This window comes from Nelumbo nucifera, chromosome 6 (genome assembly GCF_055504915.1).
Source record: "Nelumbo nucifera cultivar China Antique chromosome 6, China Antique-T2T, whole genome shotgun sequence".
Classification (NCBI taxonomy): Eukaryota; Viridiplantae; Streptophyta; class Magnoliopsida; order Proteales; family Nelumbonaceae; genus Nelumbo; species Nelumbo nucifera.
Window position 1 is genome coordinate 14,790,475 of NC_142654.1, and position 20,744 is coordinate 14,811,218.

Sequence of the window (20,744 nt, forward strand, 5' to 3'; positions counted from 1 at the left end):
AGTTAAACTGGGTACTCTGCCTTGGTGGCCTTCTTAAAACCCATTTTAATAACCATTTACTAAAAGTAGTTTATTATTTAATATACATTTACTAAATTACCAGTCCCCATTTAATTTCTTCTTTTTTTTTTAAGATTTTTAGTTGTATAACACAATAAACCTGTTGAAAATTTAAAAACATATATACATATAATAAATTAAATATATAAAGCCAATTATTTTTAGAATAAAAAAGAATTTTTAATGAAAATAATACAACATAAAAGCTAAAACTAAATATATATCTTCACCCAATAACCATGAAAGCAACCAAACCCAACCCCTAATAGAAGTATTTAAAAAAAAAAAAAAAGATTGGGAATCAGGTACTAAAAACAGAAGTATGAAAAGGACTAGAAATACAATATGCATGTAAATAAAGGTGAAAATTAAGGGAAATATAAATACAAATTTATCGTCAAATTCTCATATACTGGTGCATTAATTCAAAAGAATGGGTGAATAAACCTAAAAACAGCCACCATTAATTTTTCCATTAAATACATGCTGGAAGAATATTTGCCACGTAGGCTACTAACAGTCTATATTTGGAGAACATATCTGCCCATATTGATTTTTCTCAATTTATTGTCTTTTCATCAACTAGATTCTTAATAATATCACATTTAATTTAAACTACTGTTAGAGGCCCAAACACAAGAAAGCTGTAAATATACAGCGAGAAGTTGAAATAGCACCTTATTGATGGCATGGTTATGACTTATGAGACCCACAAGGCCAATGTGGGACTTACTGGAGAGGAACCAAAGCTGTCTTCTGTGTATATATTTGAATGGAAAACAACCAAAAACTCAAACCAGAGAAGGGAGAAAGGAAAACCAATATACATTAAGCCACTGAGTATAGAATAGAAAAGAGTTGAAAATCGTTTTTTAGTTTATCTGTTCTCTTCTTTCTTCCTGTGATTCAATATAATCTTTTGGTTTTTTCGAATTTCTTATTTTTCCTTTTTTTTCTCTCTCTTATAGCCGTTGTGTTTGATTCTTGTCTGACATATTCTCACATAAACACCGACTATGTGTGCAATGAATAAAGGCACCCTGCACTTGTAATTGCACTATTAACTGCAATTTTTCATTCTGCAAACATCTTGGGATTTTTTCCACAATTAATACATTTCCTGGCCTCAATTTACGCTCTTCTTCTACCAATCCTTCAATTCAATTCAATTCAATCCTCCCTTTCCTCTCCTCTCTCCATTTCTATTTCCCTCTCTCTCTCTCTCTCTCTCTCTCTCTCACCTTTCCTCTATAACCTTCAACCCTCCACATTAATAAATTAAGATTTAAGGAAAGCCCATCTCCCTCCCTTCAACTCATTATATAATGGCCATAGAAGTTCATCATCATCATCAACAACAACAGCTAGACCGTGTTGGTACTGGTAGTGCTGGTGGTGGTGGTGGTGGTGGTGGTGGTGGTGGTGGTGGTGGTGGTGGTGATAGGAGAGGCGAGACGCCCATAACAACTGACGCTGGTTTTGGTGCTGCTGATAGTTCCTTCTCCAGTTCAGGCAGCCTAGCCCATCTTCACCGAGCCATCCCTGTAACTCTCGATCTCTTCCATCCTAAGCTCGCTTCTTCCCCAGTTGAATTAGACAAACCCACTCCTCTGCCTTTAGGTTGGCAGAAGTTCCTCAACCTCAAGGTAGCGTATTACCTTAGTTAAGCCTCTAAGTCTCTGTTTCAATTAACATATGTGACAAATCCTTCTGCATCTTCTCCAGTTTCTTCATCTTCCTCGAATTAATTAGTTTGTGTTCAGTTGCATATCTATACAGAGTATCTACTGTTTCATCATCGTTTACAGATATGGGTATGCCTGTTTTGATTGATTTCTGCTTTCTCTCTTTCTGTCTGTGTAGACCGGCGCCATCTACTATACCAAGGAAACGCAAAGCCGTGATTCTGCAGAAACAGAAGCCATGAGCCGCAACGGGAAAAGCCCAAAGCTAGACTTGAAGCTCAATCTGTCACCTCCAAGGGCCAACCCACAAGTTGAATCCCCAAATCGATCATCCTCCTTGTCTTCGCCGAGCTCCTGTGTGTCATCAGAGCTGAACCCAGAAGAGACTGTCCATTATTCCAACAGTCCTGAAGCGACCTCCATGGTGTTGGTTGGTTGCCCACGTTGCCTCATGTACGTGATGCTGTCGGAGGAAGACCCGAGGTGCCCAAAATGTAAGAGCACCGTGTTACTTGATTTCCTTAGCGACAACAGTCACAAGAGCGGCAGCAGCAGTAAGAATTCCAAGAAGACGAGGAACAACTAGATTGATTTCCATTTTAACAAATTGAACACCAGTAGTCACCTCCCCTTTTGTTACCATCTCTCTCTCTCTACTGTCTTACGGTGGACGGAATATCTGCTTTTTTTTTGATAAAAAATAGTATATCTGTTTAGTCCTGCTTCCCTCCCTCTTCAGCTGAATGTAACCGGGCTCACTGCAGCAGCCCAGATTTTCTAATGTGACGTTACGTACATTTAACTTCTTTTTCCTTCTTCCGCTCTCTGTCTTTGCTGCATAAGGGATGGCTCCACGTGGCAAAAAAAGTGGGATCATGTAGGAAAGCTTCTTACCATGCCCCATCAGGAAACTTTTTACACATACATGGTATAATATTATTATCCAATTAAAAAATTGATCCATAGAAAACACAGGAAAGAACTGAAATTTTCTAGCCACCAACTCTTCCCACATGACACTCATTCATAGGGATATGTTTTCTTTTTATTATTACAAATTTACAATAAAGAGGCGCGGTGGGGACCGAGCAGGGTGCATGTGAGGTTCATTGGTCTTAGTGTCTGACCACCGAGGGTTTGCAGTTACACAGGTTTTGCTTTGAGGGATAATAAGTGACCATTACTCTGCACTGGTTTTATTAGTGGCCATCTTGGTGACTGGGTCTTCAATGAGATCTGAGAACCGATCTCACACACCCTTTGTATTCAAGGTGCAAAATGAGTTTTTTAACCTCAAAGCTATCTCTATTCTTTTATTTCATCTAAATCAATGCATATAAAGAGATGCATGCATCCATGTTTACTGTTTATGTAGGACTTTTGTTAGGGCCAGAGAAGAAAAAGAAATAAATAAAATAAAAAACAAATGGGGTTGAGGAATAATTGAGTTAGGACTTAGGAGGAGGGAGGAAGGGGAAGAGAGAAGGTTGATTAAGTAAATGATTAAATGAGGCTGAGGGCAGAGAAAAGAAGTGGGCTTGGGTAGCTCGAGCATTGAAAAGAAGGAGCTATTTTGGATTGAATTTCCATAAAAACAATTAAATGCAAGAGCAATTGAGACGGTTGAGAATAATGAAGGTATTACGTCAGATGATAAATACAAATTTATTTCCACCTTCGCCTTCTTCCATTCATACCATTTAGTAAATGCCATCTCATGTAGCCTGTAGCCATACCCTATTTCGGTAAGCTGTTCTCCCCACTTCACGCTGCCTCCTGCCTGTTCAATTCAATTTTCTTCCTCTTTCAGTACCCCAACCCTAATAAACAAACATACGCGCTTCTTCTCCCTCTCTCTCTCAGCATAGAAACACGCTTTCTTCCTCTCTTTTTTTCTTTCTCTAAACCCTAAAGCTCAATTTAGGAAATATGCATACAAATATATTCGGTATAAATATACTGTCATCTTTTTATGAACCGTGCATATTTGTAGTCTGCACTGAACATACATGCATTTGCACCCTTCCTATATGAAAACCGAAAACTAATTTATTCCAATTTAGACTTAAAAGAACTAGAAGTTGTGATAAAGCTCACCATGAGTTTTCACCATTTCTCTTAAAGTCACCTCAACTTTTCAAAATGTCTAAAACTCATCATGTCAGTAAGTTCTTATTTTCCAAAACTCACATTCCGTTAGTGCACTGTTAATGCTTCTTAACAGAGGTGTCCATGTCATCATAAATAACAATTTTCATGACCAAATTACCCTTGAATGGTGAGTTAGAGGAAAAATGGTCTTTTCAGTTTTCAATTTTCTTGCTTTTTTTTGCATTTTTAGTGTTTTGTTATAATTTCCAATGTTTTTTATTTCTATTTTTTTACATTTTTCTATTTTCTACAATCTATAAATTTTTTGTGTTTTTTCTACAATTTTTATTTTCTGATTTTGCTTTTCAATTTCTATAGTTTCTATAATTGGAAAATAATTTTTTATTTTGTTTGCAATTTCTATAACTTTTTTATATTTTTTGTAATTTCTGTGTTTTTATGTATTTTATATTTAAAAATTTTGAACTTTTTCCTTTTTTCATGTCTAAATATTAAAATGGTAATATATTAACACCCATTAATTTATTTTGTATATATTTTATATTTTTCTATGAAGGTTAAAATGGTAATATATTAACACCCATTAATCTGTTTAACGTCAAGTTAGTGATATGGTGAGTTTTAGACATTTTGAAAAGTTGTAGTAAGTTTAAGAGAAATGTTGAAAACTCATGGTGAGTTTTAGACAATTACCCTTTATATTTTATATAGACATGCAAACCATCAAAGGACCCGAAATGTTTGATACCTTATTCAAACTCGTATCCAATTATCTTGATATAAACAAAACTTTTAACTAAAAAATCATATTTTATATTTAGGCCTCGTTTGATTTTTGGTAAGTTACTTACCCCAGTAAATGCACTTACTCAGGTAAGCGTTTCCCAGGAAAAACTTATCCGGGTAAGTGCATTTACCCATGTTTTTTTTATTTCCCATGCAAATAAGACAATGACCATTTTAGCCATAAAAATTCATTATTACAAGGGGCATTTTTGTCCCATTCAAGTGTTGGCAACTACTTTCCCCCAAGGTGGGAAAGTTATTTACCCACCTAGGAGATGGGTATCATCACTTGCCTAGGTAAGTGATACCTAAGAAATAAACTTTCCCTCGTCCCCACATAAATCTGAAAAAAGAACACCCCCTTGGGCTAAAGAATGCAACAAATACAAATATTTTGTATGTCAAAACCTCCCGAACATTGTATTTGCATTGTACATATTTGTATTACACCCTTCCCAAACTGAGCTTTGCATAGTATTAAAAGTAATTAGCCTTTTTTAAACTTTTTATTTAATTGTCATTCCAATCAGAGCAAAGCATGCTTTTGCAAGCCTTCAGCAAGTACAAAATTATTCTGTTTGCATGCCAGGGGCCCCCATAGAATGTGCGTGGAAACCTCTCTCTCTCTCTCTCTCTCTCTCTCTCTCTCTCTCTCTCTCTCTCATGCTATTCCTAATTAAGGAACAAGCATCCTTGCATTCTTATTTCTTAGTATGGTTCAACACCAAAAACAAGACCATCGTTCTCTTACACGTTTTGGGACAATATTCTGCCAAACAATGAAGCAGTTCAATATGGGCTGGGCCAAGTGCCAACCCAGCAAGAGATCACAGTAATCACAATAATGAACGTTGGGTGAGCTTCACCTGACTCCGGATCTCCTGCCCACGAGAACTCTGCCCATGTCTACCCACAACACACTACCCCCATGAATTGAAAACATCTCCCCTTACATAAATACTATGTAAGAAGATGAGATATTCTCCATGTGTGACTGAGATGTTATGTGGGTAGACGTAGGCAGAGTTTATGTGGGCAGGAGATCCGGACTCGCTTCACGCGTTCTTTCTAGTCAAAATGATCACCTCTCTATAATTAGCAGGTTCTTGGACAATTGTGTTGCCCCCGGTCCCTAGCTATCTCTATCTGATCAGTTTTATGAAATCAACTTCTCAGCAGTATGAAACTTTGAATTAGTGGCGTGAAGCTGCACTCAGAAATAAGAATGGTAGCTGGATCGTTTCTTTTCAAGTCAAAACAGGACAGCAACTTTCTAGGTGCGGAATTGACAGGAAGCATGAGAATTCTAAGTTCTAGGTCATTTGCATAAACATTTTTATTGGAATGTTTCATTCTATCCCACTGGTTCTTCATTTCTGGCCCCAGATTGAGCGATTCCCATCAGTTCGAAGATCAAGTACCAATTCTAGCCTAAGGAAAATAGCCTGTGTTTTGTTCTCAACAATGGCACCATCAGGAATCAGGAATCAGGACCCCACTCGCATAAGGACAAGTCTCGAGTCATTAAAATTTAAAACTCTAAACCCTTGAAATCGTCCGTCCAATTTGTATAAGCTCTTTATCAGCAAAGATTCTCTTGCTTCTTCAGTTGAAAGGTTACCGAATCGGAAAAGTTCATCTGTATTCTAACCATGCTCTGCAACCGGTTGTTATAACCAGAGTAATGCAAAGAGAAGAAGACAACTAATACCAAGACGTGGACAATTACATGTATATAGTTGCAAATGATGATTCACAAAATCTACATTTGTTGCAGCTTTGCCATCTCTCATGCATGTATATAGGTTTCCCTGCAGTTCTGTTGCCAGTTGCCACACATCCATTTCCGGACAGGTCTGCCTTCATAGTTTCATATCCTTCTGCATTAAAAGAATCGAAGAACTGTGCTCTTCTATATGCATCACACAATTATATGACTCGAACCTAAATTTTGCATAGGGGAGTAGCAGGAGCGTGAAGAGAATATATATATATATATATATATATATATATATATATAACAAGAAACGAGAGCTGGATACAATTCACAATCTGCAGACTTATACTTGTATGATGATGGATCATCACTTAAATCACATGGGGTGACAACGTGCCCAACTGAGTACTCCACCTGACCCAAAACCGCATTGAAGATTTTGCTAATAAGTCGGAACCAATGTCATGGAAGTAGAATCAGACCATACAATTGGGATTGACATGGCATGAACCACGCTTGCATGGACACCTCGTTTTATTTTCAGGCTCACTGAATTGGTCCAATGTAACTCGTACTTGGAACTATGGACTGAATGAAGAACTTAAATACTTTACTCTAAATTCAACTTTAGGAAATGGTATTTCTTGGAGCACTGTACAACATGGAGCTAGCCATTTCTGTCTTTAAATGCATGTACCGCATCAATTGGAATGAATTTCTACTTGATTCATCATGCTTACAGCTTGAAATACTTCGGTATTATATTCCATTAAATAGGATAGGGTGAATTGAACAAATATTGTTGAAAATTGAAACCATACAGAGATAGCATATGGATGGTCCCTAAAAATGCCCTTACCCAACGTATTGTCTTAAGTTTTTACCCAATAAAATATGGTATAAAGAGAGATAAATGCAGAGATATTCATCAGTCAACTGTATTTAGCCTTGGCACATACAATTATAGATATTGTGAGATTCCTTAAATGATCAATGAATCTTATTGTGGCAAACTAGTTTCTAGCTCAACATGAGTCTCTAATTTCCTTTTATGGAAAAAAATATCAGCCCAAACCATCTTTTATTTTTTCAATCAGTGCCCAGACAACCTTGTCACATTACATGCAAAATAAATCTACTTTTTCAGGCAAGTTTTATATTAAAATTTTAAACTTTAAATTCACCACAAATTAACCATACAAGGTCTCAAAGTAAACACCATACCAGGCAACGCATATAGCCAATAATGATATGGACCGATTGAACATGTGACAAATCAAATGTCCCTACCCAATGATGGTCTGGACACAAGATCCCTCCATGTAGCAGAAATAGGGTTAATCATGTAGGGAAACTCCCTATTTGACCCAACTAGTGAGCCTTTTTCATACATCCACAATATATACACAACCTGCATGCTTCTCCAGATACATATTACTTTTACTCTCCTTTTGTATTTTTTTCTTGAAAAGTTTAACTGATTCATTAGAAAAGGAAACTGTGTACATGAAGGGATATAGACATAATACATACAAAAAGAGCTAGATAGAGCAGCTCCATCCTTGAACCAAAAAATTAGGATTTAGGAATTAATAGAGCTATAGTTGTATGAGATGAACCACTCCCCTTTCTAGCTAGGCTATGCTTCAGTTTTAATATCTCTAGGTCCACTGCAAACTATTGGGAAGGAATTAAAGATATCTCTAAACTCATTGAGATAGCCAACTTCAATAGCTCTGAACCTGTTAGAATATTGTTTGTATAAGCGGCAGGATAATAGCATAAAGAGGTACAAGGTACATTTGGTGGCAAAGGGTTACACCCAAACTAAAGGTAATTATTTCCTTGGCTGCACATTTTGACCAACTCTTGTTTCAGCTTGATATTAAAAATGCCTTTCTCATTGGTAAACTTCATGAGGTGTATATGGACCAATCTCCAGGGCATGTTGCTCAAGGGGAGGTAGGTAAAGCTGTAGGCTGAGAAAGGCAACTTCTGGCTGAAACAATTTCCATGAGCCATGTTTGGGCGATTAAGCAATGTGGTGCAGGAGCTTAAATCAGTGCAATATGCACTCTGTGTTTAGTAGAGAATACAGATACTTCATCAGGGAAGATCATCTTGGTGGTCTACGTTGATGATATAATTATTACAGGGAGTATGTAGTTATGTACAAGGAATTGATGAATCAAAACAGCTTTTACAACAGCAGTTCCAAACCAAGAACTTGGGGTAGTTGAAGTATGTCTTGAGAATTGAAGTGGCAATATGCACTCTACTAAACACAGAGTGCATATTGCACTGATGTAGGAGGAATTGATGAATCAAAACAGCTTTTACAACAGCAGTTCCAAAATCCAAACCAAGAACTTGTGGTAGTTGAAGTATGTCTTGAGAATCGAAGTGGCAGGTCAAGATGGGTAATTTCTTTATCACAACAGAAACATGTTCTTATTTGTTAGGTGAAACAGTATTGCTAGGAGCCAAACCAATGGAGACTATAATAAATCCAAATGTTAAGATGACTGATTATCAGGGTGAGCCATTAAGTGGCCCAGGGAGATACAGATGACTTGGTAAACTCATTAATCTCACTATCACCAAGTCAGATACATCCTTTTCCGTGGGTGTATTGAGCCAAAACATTCAAATCCCATGTCAAATCATTGGGAAGGAGTAATCAGAGTACTACATTACTTGAAAAGGCTCCAGGCCATGGTTTGTTATACAAGAAAGGGGAGAGTTGGTGCTAGAGGGTATTCAAATGCGGACTGGGTAGAATCCACTATAAATAGAAAGTCTACCAATAGGTTATTGTACCTTTTCTTGGAAGAAATTTTCTTACCTGGAAGAGTAAAAAGAAAAAAGTGTAGTTGCTAAAAGTAGCACTGAAGCAGAGCATAGGGCCATGGAACACACGAAACGGAATTTCCTGCCTACTGCTGTCTACCCACATGATACAGTGGTGACAGCAAAAAACAAAAATTAAAGGATGGGACAGAGTGAGGGTGTCGATACAAAAAGAACTGAACCTGAAGGCCAGGCTGCTTCTGAGGATTTTTGAAGACTGTAAAGTGCTGATGAAAATGCTAAGAGGAATTAAGAGACCTACGAGCAAAGGTTGTCCAAAAAGAAACGCTCTGGTTCCAAAACCTCTGGGTGGAAAATCTCAAAATAGTGGGAAAATGGAAGAAGACTGAGTTAATCCCCATGACCTTTAGCTCACCGTTGATGGTTTCAAATGGAAGCTCTGGATCATCTCTTCAGTGGAAGCTTCTTTGCACTCAGCCTAGACAAAGGAGGAAAAAGATGATGGCATGTCCAAGCTCCAAACACCTGGTGGCATCTCATTGGAATTAGAGGGCTTACGTTCAGTTTTCACAAAAATTAAAGCTTTTATTCAAAATTCGCAGATGGCCAAAAGATGAAAGGATGTGTTCTGCTCCCTTGGACCATTAGACGGAAATCTGACAGAAAAGGTGAATATAGTGTTTATCTCCCAATGTGTTTCCTTTGTAAAGCAAGCAATGAATCTTCTTTCCATTTACAAATCTCATGCTCATTTGTTTCAAAATTTTGACATTTTTTTTGTTCTCTTTTTTTTGTGGATGCAAATGGAATCCTCCCTAGTTCTTGAAAGATCTTTTCATATGCACTTTTTTTCCTCCGCATTCTGGAGATGTACTAGAGCTGCAATGATTTGGTATATCAAGGAGGAAAGAAATGCAAGGATTTTTCAAATGAACTTCACATGAAAGAAGAAAGAGATATCTCAGATTGAGTTGCTCATAAGGTGAAGACCATAAATATATTTGCACATTTCGCAACTATTGATATCATCAGATGCTGGCAAGCAGTGGCTAATGCACCCTAGGTAAGGAACAATGCTATCACACTCCACAAGTCTTTGTAAAGATGAAATTTGACAGATGTGGCATGGGCAACCGAAGACAATATGGAATTGGGGGAGAGGCAGACAAGGCCACAATGGAGTGGCCTGCAATGTGGTTGATGCCTCTCCCTCACCTATAGACAACAGAACTCCTTGTAGAATATGGTTTTGACTCTGTAGGCTTTAATGGTATCAAAATGGGTGCTTAGTAGCAGGTATCCAAACCATTTTGCTGTGATATTCAACACATTCACGCACTAGTGGTAAGTTGAGAGGACTAAATGCAGTTTATGAATCCATAGCTGCCCTAATGCATGATATGATAATTCATATCCATATCAATGATGTGAAACTTGACAGGCATCTCCATGCCAACGATGCTGAATGCCATAGTACATACCCCAAAACATCCTAGCTGTTGTTGTCGAAGCCTAAAATTTGCACGGACCAAAATAATATGGCTGCTTGGTATCACAAGTTGGTGTCTCAAGAACAAAGGCATTAGATTCAAAGGCACTCCTAGATCCACCATGGTGCACTTCAATCTCGTCCTTCAAGTCACAGTGGGAATGTTTAAAGGCCGGCTATGGAATTTGAGCCCCATGACATTTTCCTCCATGAATACAATAGGTTGAGGCAACCTTTGCCCTGCAGGGATACATTAACACAAGGAGACACCCTTCATTATTTGTTAGCACAATATCTAGGGCAGCTTTACTGATCATCCATCTAGTTCGGCAAGGAAAAAAAATCATCTAATCAAAGAAATGCCAAAAGTTGGTACTTTCTGCAATTTTCTCAACAAGATCGTGCTATTCCAAGTTGTCTTCCAGAGAACTTTCTAAGTTTCTGTAGATTCCGCCATCAAAAGGTCTGTCCTTCCTCGTTGCCAATCTTCTTGTCACAAGAACTTAGGTACCATGTTACAAACATTTGTATAACCTCCTTCCCTCTTTTGTAAGGTGCTAGTGGCTTATCATGCACCGTAAGTCCCAAGGACCAGGTACAACAATGGTGCATTCCTGTTTCTGTAAAAAGCTTTGTTAGTTGGATGGCACATTACTAGTATGAACTAAAAAAGGCAAAAGCCCTTGGTCGGCTGTGCCACTGACAATACTGTGGATCATTTGGCTATAAAGAAACTCAAGAGTTTTTAGTCAAAAAAGTAACCTAGAGGAGGTGCTGATCAACCATGCTATTCAAGAACTCCGAAACTGGACAACAATTCTTAGTTTTTTACGGGAGAATGTCTCTTCTCTTCCTTTTTTTTCTGGTTGTTGCTTTTTTTGGGGGTCCTTGAGATAGGTTGTTTATATGTACAGAAATTCTTTGTACAGGACCTTGTATACACTTTTGGACTTTAATACAATACATCATAGCTATTTCAAAAAGAAAAGACAAAAGAAACCAAAACCAGAGATCCGAAGTCTCATTAGGTGGGGTATTGCAAAGAGAGATTTGCAATCTCATCACAAGTATATGGCAGAACCTGAGGCTGAGATAAATAGAAGCAGCAGCAAACTGGAGCAAGGCATTTCAGGAAAAAAAAACAAGAAGAGGGTGAGGTGGTAGAGAGAATAAAAAAATGAGTGGAATCTCATGAAGGAAGGTCACTGGTTCAATTTGGTAAAGCTAATAGCTAGATGCTTTCTTTGGATTGGGTTTATCTTATTTTGTCTTCTTCATTGTGGAGGGTCTGTTATTTTGTTTTGGTGATTTGTCATTTGTTGTTGGACACTAGGTCTTTTCTATACAAGTCCATAATCCAAACACAAGTGCATCAAGATCAGGGAATATCTTGGGGTAAATAAGTAAGAATGTTAGGGGTAGCATATCTACGAACAACTAAAGAAGGATGGTAAAGGTGAATGGGTTGCTAGTTTTTCACAAAATCAAAATGAATAAACTTTACATCCACAGTAAATTTATAGGCAGAATGAATAAAATTTACAGCTACAGTAACCCTAAGGGGTATGAAACCTACAAAAGTTGAGAAAACTTTTCAGTAACATGAATGACAGCAAAAACTGCCTAGGAAAGAAAAAGGAGCACAGATGGAATATTTTTGCAACTTAATTCATCTATCACCTTTAATAATGACTAATGATGACCCACCGGGCTGTCATTCCAAAATCAACAGTAATCCAACTTATAGCATTGTACTTGCTTTTAATGAAATTAGTCCACATGGTCAGAAAGATATGCACTGTTATTCCTAAATCAGCACAAGAATCTGACCATTCAAATTAATCTATAGAACATATTCAAACAAAACCAATGAAGTAATATTAATTCTGAAAATTAGGTATACAACTAGAACTGAAGAGATTAATGATTAGTGATGATCCACCAAGCTGTCATCCAAAATCAACAAGAGTCAAATTTAAAGTGTGCTACTTGCTTTTAATGAAATTAGCACATAGAAAGATATGCATTGCCATTAGTTAGAAAGATATGCATTGCCATTCCTAAACCAGCATAACAAGCCAACCATCGAAATTAATCCACAAAACATTATCCAAAAAAGATTATTGAACAAAGTAATATTAATTCTAAAAGTTAGGTATATGACTAGAACTAAAGAGAATGAACTCTAGATTGTACCTGCTTGTATGATATCAGTGACAGACCTGATCCCAAACTTTCTTGTACACTTGAACAAAGCAGTTTTACTAAAAAAACAGAGGAGCCAAAGATGCACAATTCCAAGGGCCTGAAGATAGTTTCCAATAAAAGTGGATGAACTAATCAAGAATTATCCACACTGCATTCTCCCCATCCACTACTGCTTCTGATGTATTTATCCACAATACCAAATTCTTTATTCTGAGCAATCCTTCTGGCATAATTCTCAGTTGAAATTGGACCCTTCTTCAATCTTCGGTAGTAGACAATGTCCCATGGCCACAGACGGGCAGAACCAAAGTAATCCTCTATAGGTAAGTTATTTTCATTTTCTCCAGGCAGGGGGAGGCCATAGTGCTTCAGAACCACAAACATCTCTTGTGAGGATATTCTTGTAGAACTTTTAGTCAGGGAATTAACAGGAACCTCAGGATTCTTCCTCCCAATGTTTTCTTCCATGTGTTCCCTCACCAATGGCCTTGATTTCTGATGCTCCCCCTTCTCTAGGGAATTCTCTGAAGGTGAATTGTCAATGGGCAAAACACTTTTTTCCAGTGGATTTATTACTTCATGATCATTCCTAAGCTTACTATGGTTTCCATCAATATCCAGCCCCCCAAAATGATCCCTTTTCATCTCATCCTCTATATTAATGGGCAATAATTTATTTTCATTGTTCACGATCATGCTTGCACTTTTTAGTTTAGAGTTGTCTGAACTTGCATCACCTTCTATCAGTTCTTTCTGTTCAACCAAAAGTTTCTTAGGTTGGGTGCTAATGGCATTCTCCAAGCAGCCCTTTGGGGAAGGACCAGCTGCCTTCATCTGTGTCTTATTTAGAGAAGATGGTAAAGGCCTACCAAGTGATACGGACAAAGACAAGGATGGAGAGTGAGATCTGGACCTGAATCTGGATCTCAAACTTTTAGACCTTGAATATGATGTTGAAGTAGGCCTTGAATTGGAAGACATTGACCGTGACCTGGGAGACACTGATCTTGATCTGGATCGGGAACTAGTCCTCGAAGCAGATTTTGAGGACCGTGACTGTGATCTTGAACTGTGTTCAGTAGATTTTGAATGTGAAGGAGATAAAGTTGACCTCCTTGCTTTCTTTCCATGATGCTTCTTTGGAATCTCATGCTCCCTCTTCTTATCTCGATGGTTCCTTCTGAGCTGAGAATGGCGTTCTTCCTTGGCTATAGTAGATATTTCATTCTTCCTAATCAACTTCTGAGACCTTCCAGGACCATATGCCTTTCTATCATTCCCGTGCTTCCTTGACAATAGGGTATCTTTACCTGATTTTGGCCTCCCCCAGGAAGTAGATCTTAGTCTTTTCAAATCCCTTTCACCTCCACCCCTGAAACTGATTCCATCATCTCGTCTTCTGTCAAACCGGGTAAGCTTCTCTCGCCGGGAAGCATCTGCCTGGGGACAGTTACGCATTAGGTGACCCATTAGCCCACAATTGTAGCAGGCCTGTTGAGGTTTGAGGTTGTCAGTATTCTTCAACATTGTCTCACCCCCGCGCTCTCTCCAATGTTTCTCTTGAGAATTTCCTCGATTAGGAGAACCATAAGAACTGGTCATCTGATGGTTTCCATCATCATCTCTTCTATTGTAACCATGATAAGGTTCATAACGATCAAAATCAGGTCCGTTTTCCACTTCATTTGCATTCAATGGGTCACTAGCAGATTCACCCCATCTACCATTCTCCACGGGATTAGGATCAATAGAACCACCTTCATCCATCAATCCCTCTTTTGAATTATGCCATCTTTCTTCATTATCTTCAATATCCTCCCTACCATACGATGCTTCTCTGTCAAGTGAATCAACCATTGGTGGAACTCCATCAGCACTCTCAACATGCTTTGTTCCCATTTCATATTCTGGCTCATCATGAGAACCTATTTTTTTCATGCCATAAATATCTATTCTTGTATTCCTCCCACGGTATAATTCACGAAATCTGCCACCTCTAGAAGGCCTCTGGAAATACCTTGGCTGTTTGTTGGACCATGTAAGAGATATCGAATCACCACAAATATTCTTACCTCGTAATGCTCTCAAAGCTCTCTCTGCATTATAAGGAACATCATAAACCACAAATCCATATCCATCTTTTAGCTGTATGTTACATCGCCCAAACCTCCGGAAAACACGTTCGAGTTCATCTCGCCGAACATGAGATGATAGATTACCCATAAACAAAGACATCTACAACAAAAGCGAACAAATATTTTTTATTTTTTGCAGATTAATACAATTAAGCCATAAAATTTAAGTACAAATTTTGGAATGCATTAATTAGAGAAATATTTATCAGTGTGATAACATCAAAACAGAGCACAGGTACCAGGATGGTCAATACCACAAGGAACTGGAAAGGATAATCAATACAATGCAGCTTCTTATATTCAAGAATCCTTATGCTTAGGGGTAAAAGATGCAGCAAATTGCAAAATACAATAACCTAATTGCCAAAATGGTATTGGACCTTGAGAATTTATATATGGTTCTGTTTCATGATCAATGACACACCAAAACAACATTAAAAAACCCCACTATGATCAAAGCAATGCATCTTCTTAACAGGCCGCGTTAAGATTTTACAGCTCCAGCAGCTAAGTTATAGAAAATATCAACACACGCCAGGTATATATAAAGATTTTACCAGCTTAGCTAAGAAACTTTTGGCCATCTGGGAAAAACCTTGTTTTCCAATAAAAGTCGCCCAGAATAGGCGGACGGAAGGGTTCGCGATAATAAAAACTATATATTGTCGAAATCATAAATAAACTAGGTTATGAAACGAATGAAAGAACAACTTTATGACCTTCTTTTATTCAGAGAGGACTTACACTAAAATCAGTAAGAAACCCTAATTGAACGAGTTTCAACTTTCAGTTTCTGAACTTAAAACACCAGAACGACAATCTAGCGCAAACCTGGTAACAAACAAATAAAGCAACATCTAAACATTTTGAAAAGAAATAAATAAATAATATATATATATATATATATTATTATATATATCTGTGCGTGTAAATCCGAGCTTCGTCAAATCCTCATGAAACCTTCACTGGTTGAAATGAGCTATACAATAACAAGCTGAATTCATTGAGAATATAAAGTAAAAAGAAAATAGACAGAGGAATACTTTACATTGGAAAGGATTGAGATAGTACCTGGAAATGTGGAGAAAGATCTCTGAGAAAATACTGGTTAAAACCCTAGAATCCGCCACAAAGCAAAATAGAGAACAGCTATCTCGTTATCAGCGCAAGCGCGTAATCTCTCAAGGAGCTGGAATCCTCCGCAGTGAAGAGAAGAATGACCGTCACCGTCTCACCGTAATATGTCCTATCAAGCTCCTTCGTTGCAAGGAAACTGTCCAGATAACATAGTACATGCGATGAAAGGACCTTGGAAAGAAGCTTGCTGCACGGACTGTGCAGGGAGTGTCCATGGCTCGTTAAAATGGTTCCATTTTCGGTAATTTAGATGCCACATGTGAAAAATGTCTAATAACCGTTTGAATGTTATAGTCCCTAGATAATTTGGGCCCATTTGACTAAAGAGAAAATTGTCCAAAAACTTGTATCTTCTCCACTATAGCATCTCTCGTCTCCTTGATTATGTGACAATACAGTGGCTATTGCTTAATTTAAAGCATATGGGAATAGGGCTGCAAGTCGGGTTGGGTTATGTCACGTTGAGGCCAACCCTAGTCCAACCTTAAGCTTAACCCAATTCGACTTTCAATCCGACTTATTCAATCTTAATCTTAACCCTAACTAAATTCCTTCAATCCTAATTCAATTGAACTCAATCCAAAGTCAATTTTGGGTTGGGTTGGGCTCGGGTTGGGCCCAATCCAACCTTCTTCCCATCCCTTAAAATCTTATAGAAATTCTTAATCTTAGATCTTAACTTAACTTTCATTACATATATTCATCCTATGTTTTATTAGTATTTATCTGTTGATGTTTTTATTGGTTCTTTAAGTACAAATTTCAGAAGAAAAAAAAATATTTGAAATGACTATACTTTATTATGATGACTTATAATAGATCTTTTATTGGCAGCAAGCTATATATGGGGGAAAACAATAGATAAGAGATAAAGAATAAAATATTTAAAAAACATAAAATATGTTATCAGGGTTTTAGTATTTTCAATTAGGATTAAGTGAATTAATTATTTTAAATGAAATAAATGATACTATGTGGTAGTGGTTATACAACTATCACGCATCTAAACAAATTAATGTATGATCATATATATATGATATGTACTATAGAGTCGGGTTGGGTCAAGTTAACCAAGGGGTCAATCCTAACCCAACCCAAAATAAAGTTGGATTTGTATATTTCAACCCTAACCCTAACTCAAACATCAACCCAACTCAACCCACCTTCGAGTTGGGTTAGGGTTGGGTTCGGGCTAACCCGATCCAAGTTGCGCCTTACATGGGAGGCCGGGAGCATATTCAAAATCAAAGTATATCAAGCATAAATGTTATATCGTGTGAGAGATCCTAGCATATCGAGATATAGAGATTTAGAAGGTAAATCATCAGAGAATGTGACCGACCTATTGGCTAAGCTACTAACACATAAAGTGATTAAAAAACATGTGAACAACATGGACATAAAGCTTATATCTAATGAGACTCAAGTGCATATGGGAGTTGTTAGATAATGTGCATGCCTCCAGCCCAAACTGATATGTAAATGATTTATTATGAATAAAAGTTCATTTATTTTATGTGTCATGTTTTATTTTGTTGAATTATTCCTTAGTACATATTAGTATCAAGTATAAAGTTGTTGGTTATTATAATATAAGACTATAATGATCACGACTAGTTGATATACTTTGGGAGTTTATCCTATAAGGTTATCATTTTCATGTTGTCCAATGTAGTAGAGCAATGGACCTCAATTACTCATGTTGTGACCTAAGGCGTGAGAGTATAGATGGCAATTTGACCCAACCTCGTGGGGCTCTGCTTTGGTTGGGACAGATTTTTTACCACTAATTGGGGTTTGATATGGGTTTTGGGGAAACTCAAAACTCTAGAGGATTGGGGATGGTATTTGTCGAACATGACCTCAAACCCAACCTGATTATATTATATTACAAAATATAATATAGTTCTAGGTAGGTTTAAAAAATTAAAATTAAAATAAATTTGTAAATATGTAAATAGGAATGACTAGGGCAAGGAGAGGCAAATCCAAGGATCCACATTCCTCGTAGTGATTGGGATTTCTAGCCCCGATGTTAGTTAGAGTAAAATGGGGTGAGGCATGCAAAGCCCAACCCCCACCCTACCCAATTGCCACCTTCCTATATAAGAGTGAGTGTTTGCAATAAACATTGAATTGGACTAAACTTGGTGTAATCTTGGACTTTTATAACAGGTGAAACAATAGCGTGCTGCTTTTGATCCCTTAATATTTGTATTAAATTAAGTATCAGTCTCGTCTATTTTTTACTTGCCAAATAGTGAGATCCTTTTGGAGTCAAATACTTTAGTATGTTGGGTTATTCAATGATGGTATGTCAATTGATTATTAATAGTATAGGATTTGCTACTATGTTAAAACATAGTGAATGTTCTATACAACTTACTATGATGGATACTTAAATAAGTCGATAGTGGAATTACATTAATCCTTCATAAATGACTTGTTAGAAATGGAAGTTTGACATCATATCATAAAGACTAAGAGGGGAAAATTCCTTTCACATATGTGGTATCGAGTGTTACTAGTAGAGAGATAAATTATAAGTAATCACATAATGGGCCGAACCAATTGGTCTTAGGCCTTTAGAATGGTAAATTTCCCAAGTACTTTCAGTGTTTTTAATTGGGCCAATCCATTAAAAATGATAACTGATATGGGTGAATTAGCCTAATGGGTTAGCTAGAGGAGCCATGCCCCCCCCCCCCTATAAATTTCCCCTCCCCTCAAGAAAGCTGAAAATTGTACAAAATTCAAAAGCTTCATTTGAGGCTTCTGGTCTTTTTGAGCTTATGAGATATTTCTTCATTCGAAAGAAAAAACCCCTTGTTTCACTCTCACATCCCACCACCAAGGAATTTGAACACATCGGCCTCCTAATCCGCACATTTGCATAAGCCAATGTGTAAGTGGGGTTCATAAGTGCTAAATACACATTTGAATGCATTAGTGGGTCCCACACATGACATTTCCAAGGTGTATTTCCATTTAAATGCTCAACACTTATTTGTTGTGCTATATGTGTTTCCAAATGGTCTTTGGGTCTTTTTGCTTTTAAGAAGATATATGAAAAAAAGTTGCAATCAAACTGTCTTTGGTCTTTGAATATCTACACATAAAAGCTCATCATTCTTTTAAGGTCTTGAGCTATTGGAAGATCTTCTTAAAAAGACTTGCCAAACACCACCTTAATTGGATGTTGTAAAAGTATTAGCTATTGGCCACCATTGAACCAATCTGCCAATGGAGATCATGACAATCAACCATTGAATCTTGCAGCTAGATTGCATACCTAGATTTATCACTTGCAAGGTTCCATTCTAAGCTCCGGAGTGCCTCATTGATTCAACCACCTATTTTGTTAAACAATTTTAGTTTAACATTTAGGCACCAAAGTTGTAAATCTTTTCTCTTGTAATTACATATATAAGACTGGCCAAGCTTGTAACTCATAATTGATTTTGGAGAAGAATACAACTTTTGCTAAAGTTTGTCTCGATCTCTTGCCTTTTTGTTGGACTTGTTATAGAGCCATGAAGATCAAACCCTTAGCACCCCTACATGTGCAAGACTAAGGCCACTACTATTGATGAATTTCAAAACAGAGAGGAAGTGTTTTCATACTACATTAGTCCTTAATTGTTGTAGTGTTAACTATCATTTAGTTCTTTGAGAGAGACTTACTCTGTTTAGAGACTATTTGCCACACCACAGACCAATCAACTAGATAGTCAAAACACATACATACACAAAGGGGGGCAACTAATGATTGATGACCTTATTGCTCCCCATTATTTGCTTTCTTTGTCACCAAATTCTTATTCTCCTCATCTTCCTTTTTCTTTTTTATCTTCTTCAACCATCGTGGGGAGATATCCTTGATGTGCAGTTAGACGCTATGTTCTTAGTGCCTTTTGCTTTTATTGAATCCTATATCATATTTATGTCATATTATGTTAATTTACATATATTTTTAGTTTTTTCCCACCGAGGAAGAATAAATTACATAATTCGTCGAAAAACCGAACCGATCGAAAAATGAGGTTAACCAATATAGAAAACTGACAATTAACCGAACCGACCAGTATACATATATTCTATATATTTTATATATATTTATAATTTTTTTATTATATATTTGTATATGTTTTTATAATATACATTGTAAAAATAAAAAAGATCGAAAAACTGATGAGCCAAACCAACGATTAACCGAACCGGTTAACCAACTAGCTTCGGTTCTGTTCTGGTTACTGATTTTCCAAAAAACAGTAATACTAGTTCAGTTCCAAAATATGCCCCACGGTTTGGTTAACCAAACCGTGAGCACCCCTAATTCACACATTGTACTTTTGGGGTAATAACCACCCATAATTTCATATGTGACAAAAGATCATCTTGAACTTTTAGATTCTAGCAATTTGCCCCACCATTGACATTCCACCAATTAACTTAAAAAAAGGATTTGCATGTTTAAACATTTCTAAAACCCCATAATGCCTTAACATTATTTTGTTAAGAATGTAAAACAAAATACAAAAACAAAAAATTGTAAATAATTTAACAAAGTGAAATAGAAAACATTGAAATTTGCAAAAAAAATA

At 37.0% G+C, this 20,744-nt stretch overlaps 2 protein-coding genes across 9 annotated transcripts; one reads left to right on the top strand and one right to left on the bottom strand.

The window, feature by feature from the left end:
- The first annotated feature begins 802 nt into the window (after positions 1–802).
- LOC104589690 (protein GL2-INTERACTING REPRESSOR 1) lies at positions 803–2,551 on the top strand. Of its 2 annotated transcripts, none has more exons than XM_088889322.1 (2): positions 803–961; positions 1,924–2,551. In XM_088889322.1, the coding sequence occupies exon 2, from the start codon at positions 1,984–1,986 to the stop codon at positions 2,329–2,331; it is 348 nt and encodes a 115-aa protein (XP_088745448.1). In that variant the 5' UTR covers positions 803–961; positions 1,924–1,983; the 3' UTR covers positions 2,332–2,551. The 2 variants fall into 2 exon arrangements, with proteins under 2 accessions (XP_088745448.1, XP_010246397.2); XM_010248095.3 differs by having other exon boundaries at positions 825–1,706.
- A 3,403-nt stretch (positions 2,552–5,954) lies between these two features.
- On the bottom strand, positions 5,955–16,383 carry LOC104589701 (uncharacterized). 7 transcript variants are annotated; one of them, XR_016077794.1, is made up of 3 exons: positions 16,075–16,381; positions 12,857–15,103; positions 5,955–6,523 (listed from the first exon to the last, which is right to left on the bottom strand). XR_016077794.1 is itself a non-coding variant. In XM_019196361.2 (3 exons), the coding sequence occupies exon 3, from the start codon at positions 15,101–15,103 to the stop codon at positions 13,001–13,003; it is 2,103 nt and encodes a 700-aa protein (XP_019051906.1). In that variant the 5' UTR covers positions 15,748–15,834; positions 16,075–16,383; the 3' UTR covers positions 10,107–13,000. The 7 variants fall into 7 exon arrangements, 2 of the variants coding, with proteins under 2 accessions (XP_019051906.1, XP_010246413.1); XR_016077793.1 differs by lacking the exon at positions 5,955–6,523 and adding an exon at positions 6,613–6,948; XR_016077792.1 differs by lacking the exon at positions 5,955–6,523 and adding an exon at positions 10,107–10,900.
- Between the last annotated feature and the right edge of the window lie 4,361 nt (positions 16,384–20,744).

Bases quoted from the DNA above. Each gene is read 5' to 3' on its own strand.
- LOC104589690 (XM_010248095.3), top strand. From the start codon at position 1,386: ATGGCCATAGAAGTTCATCATCATCATCAACAACAACAGCTAGACCGT. The intron at 1,707-1,923 runs GTAGCGTATTAC...CTGTCTGTGTAG, and splicing joins AGAAGTTCCTCAACCTCAAG to ACCGGCGCCATCTACTATAC.
- LOC104589701 (XM_019196361.2), bottom strand. From the start codon at position 15,103: ATGTCTTTGTTTATGGGTAATCTATCATCTCATGTTCGGCGAGATGAA.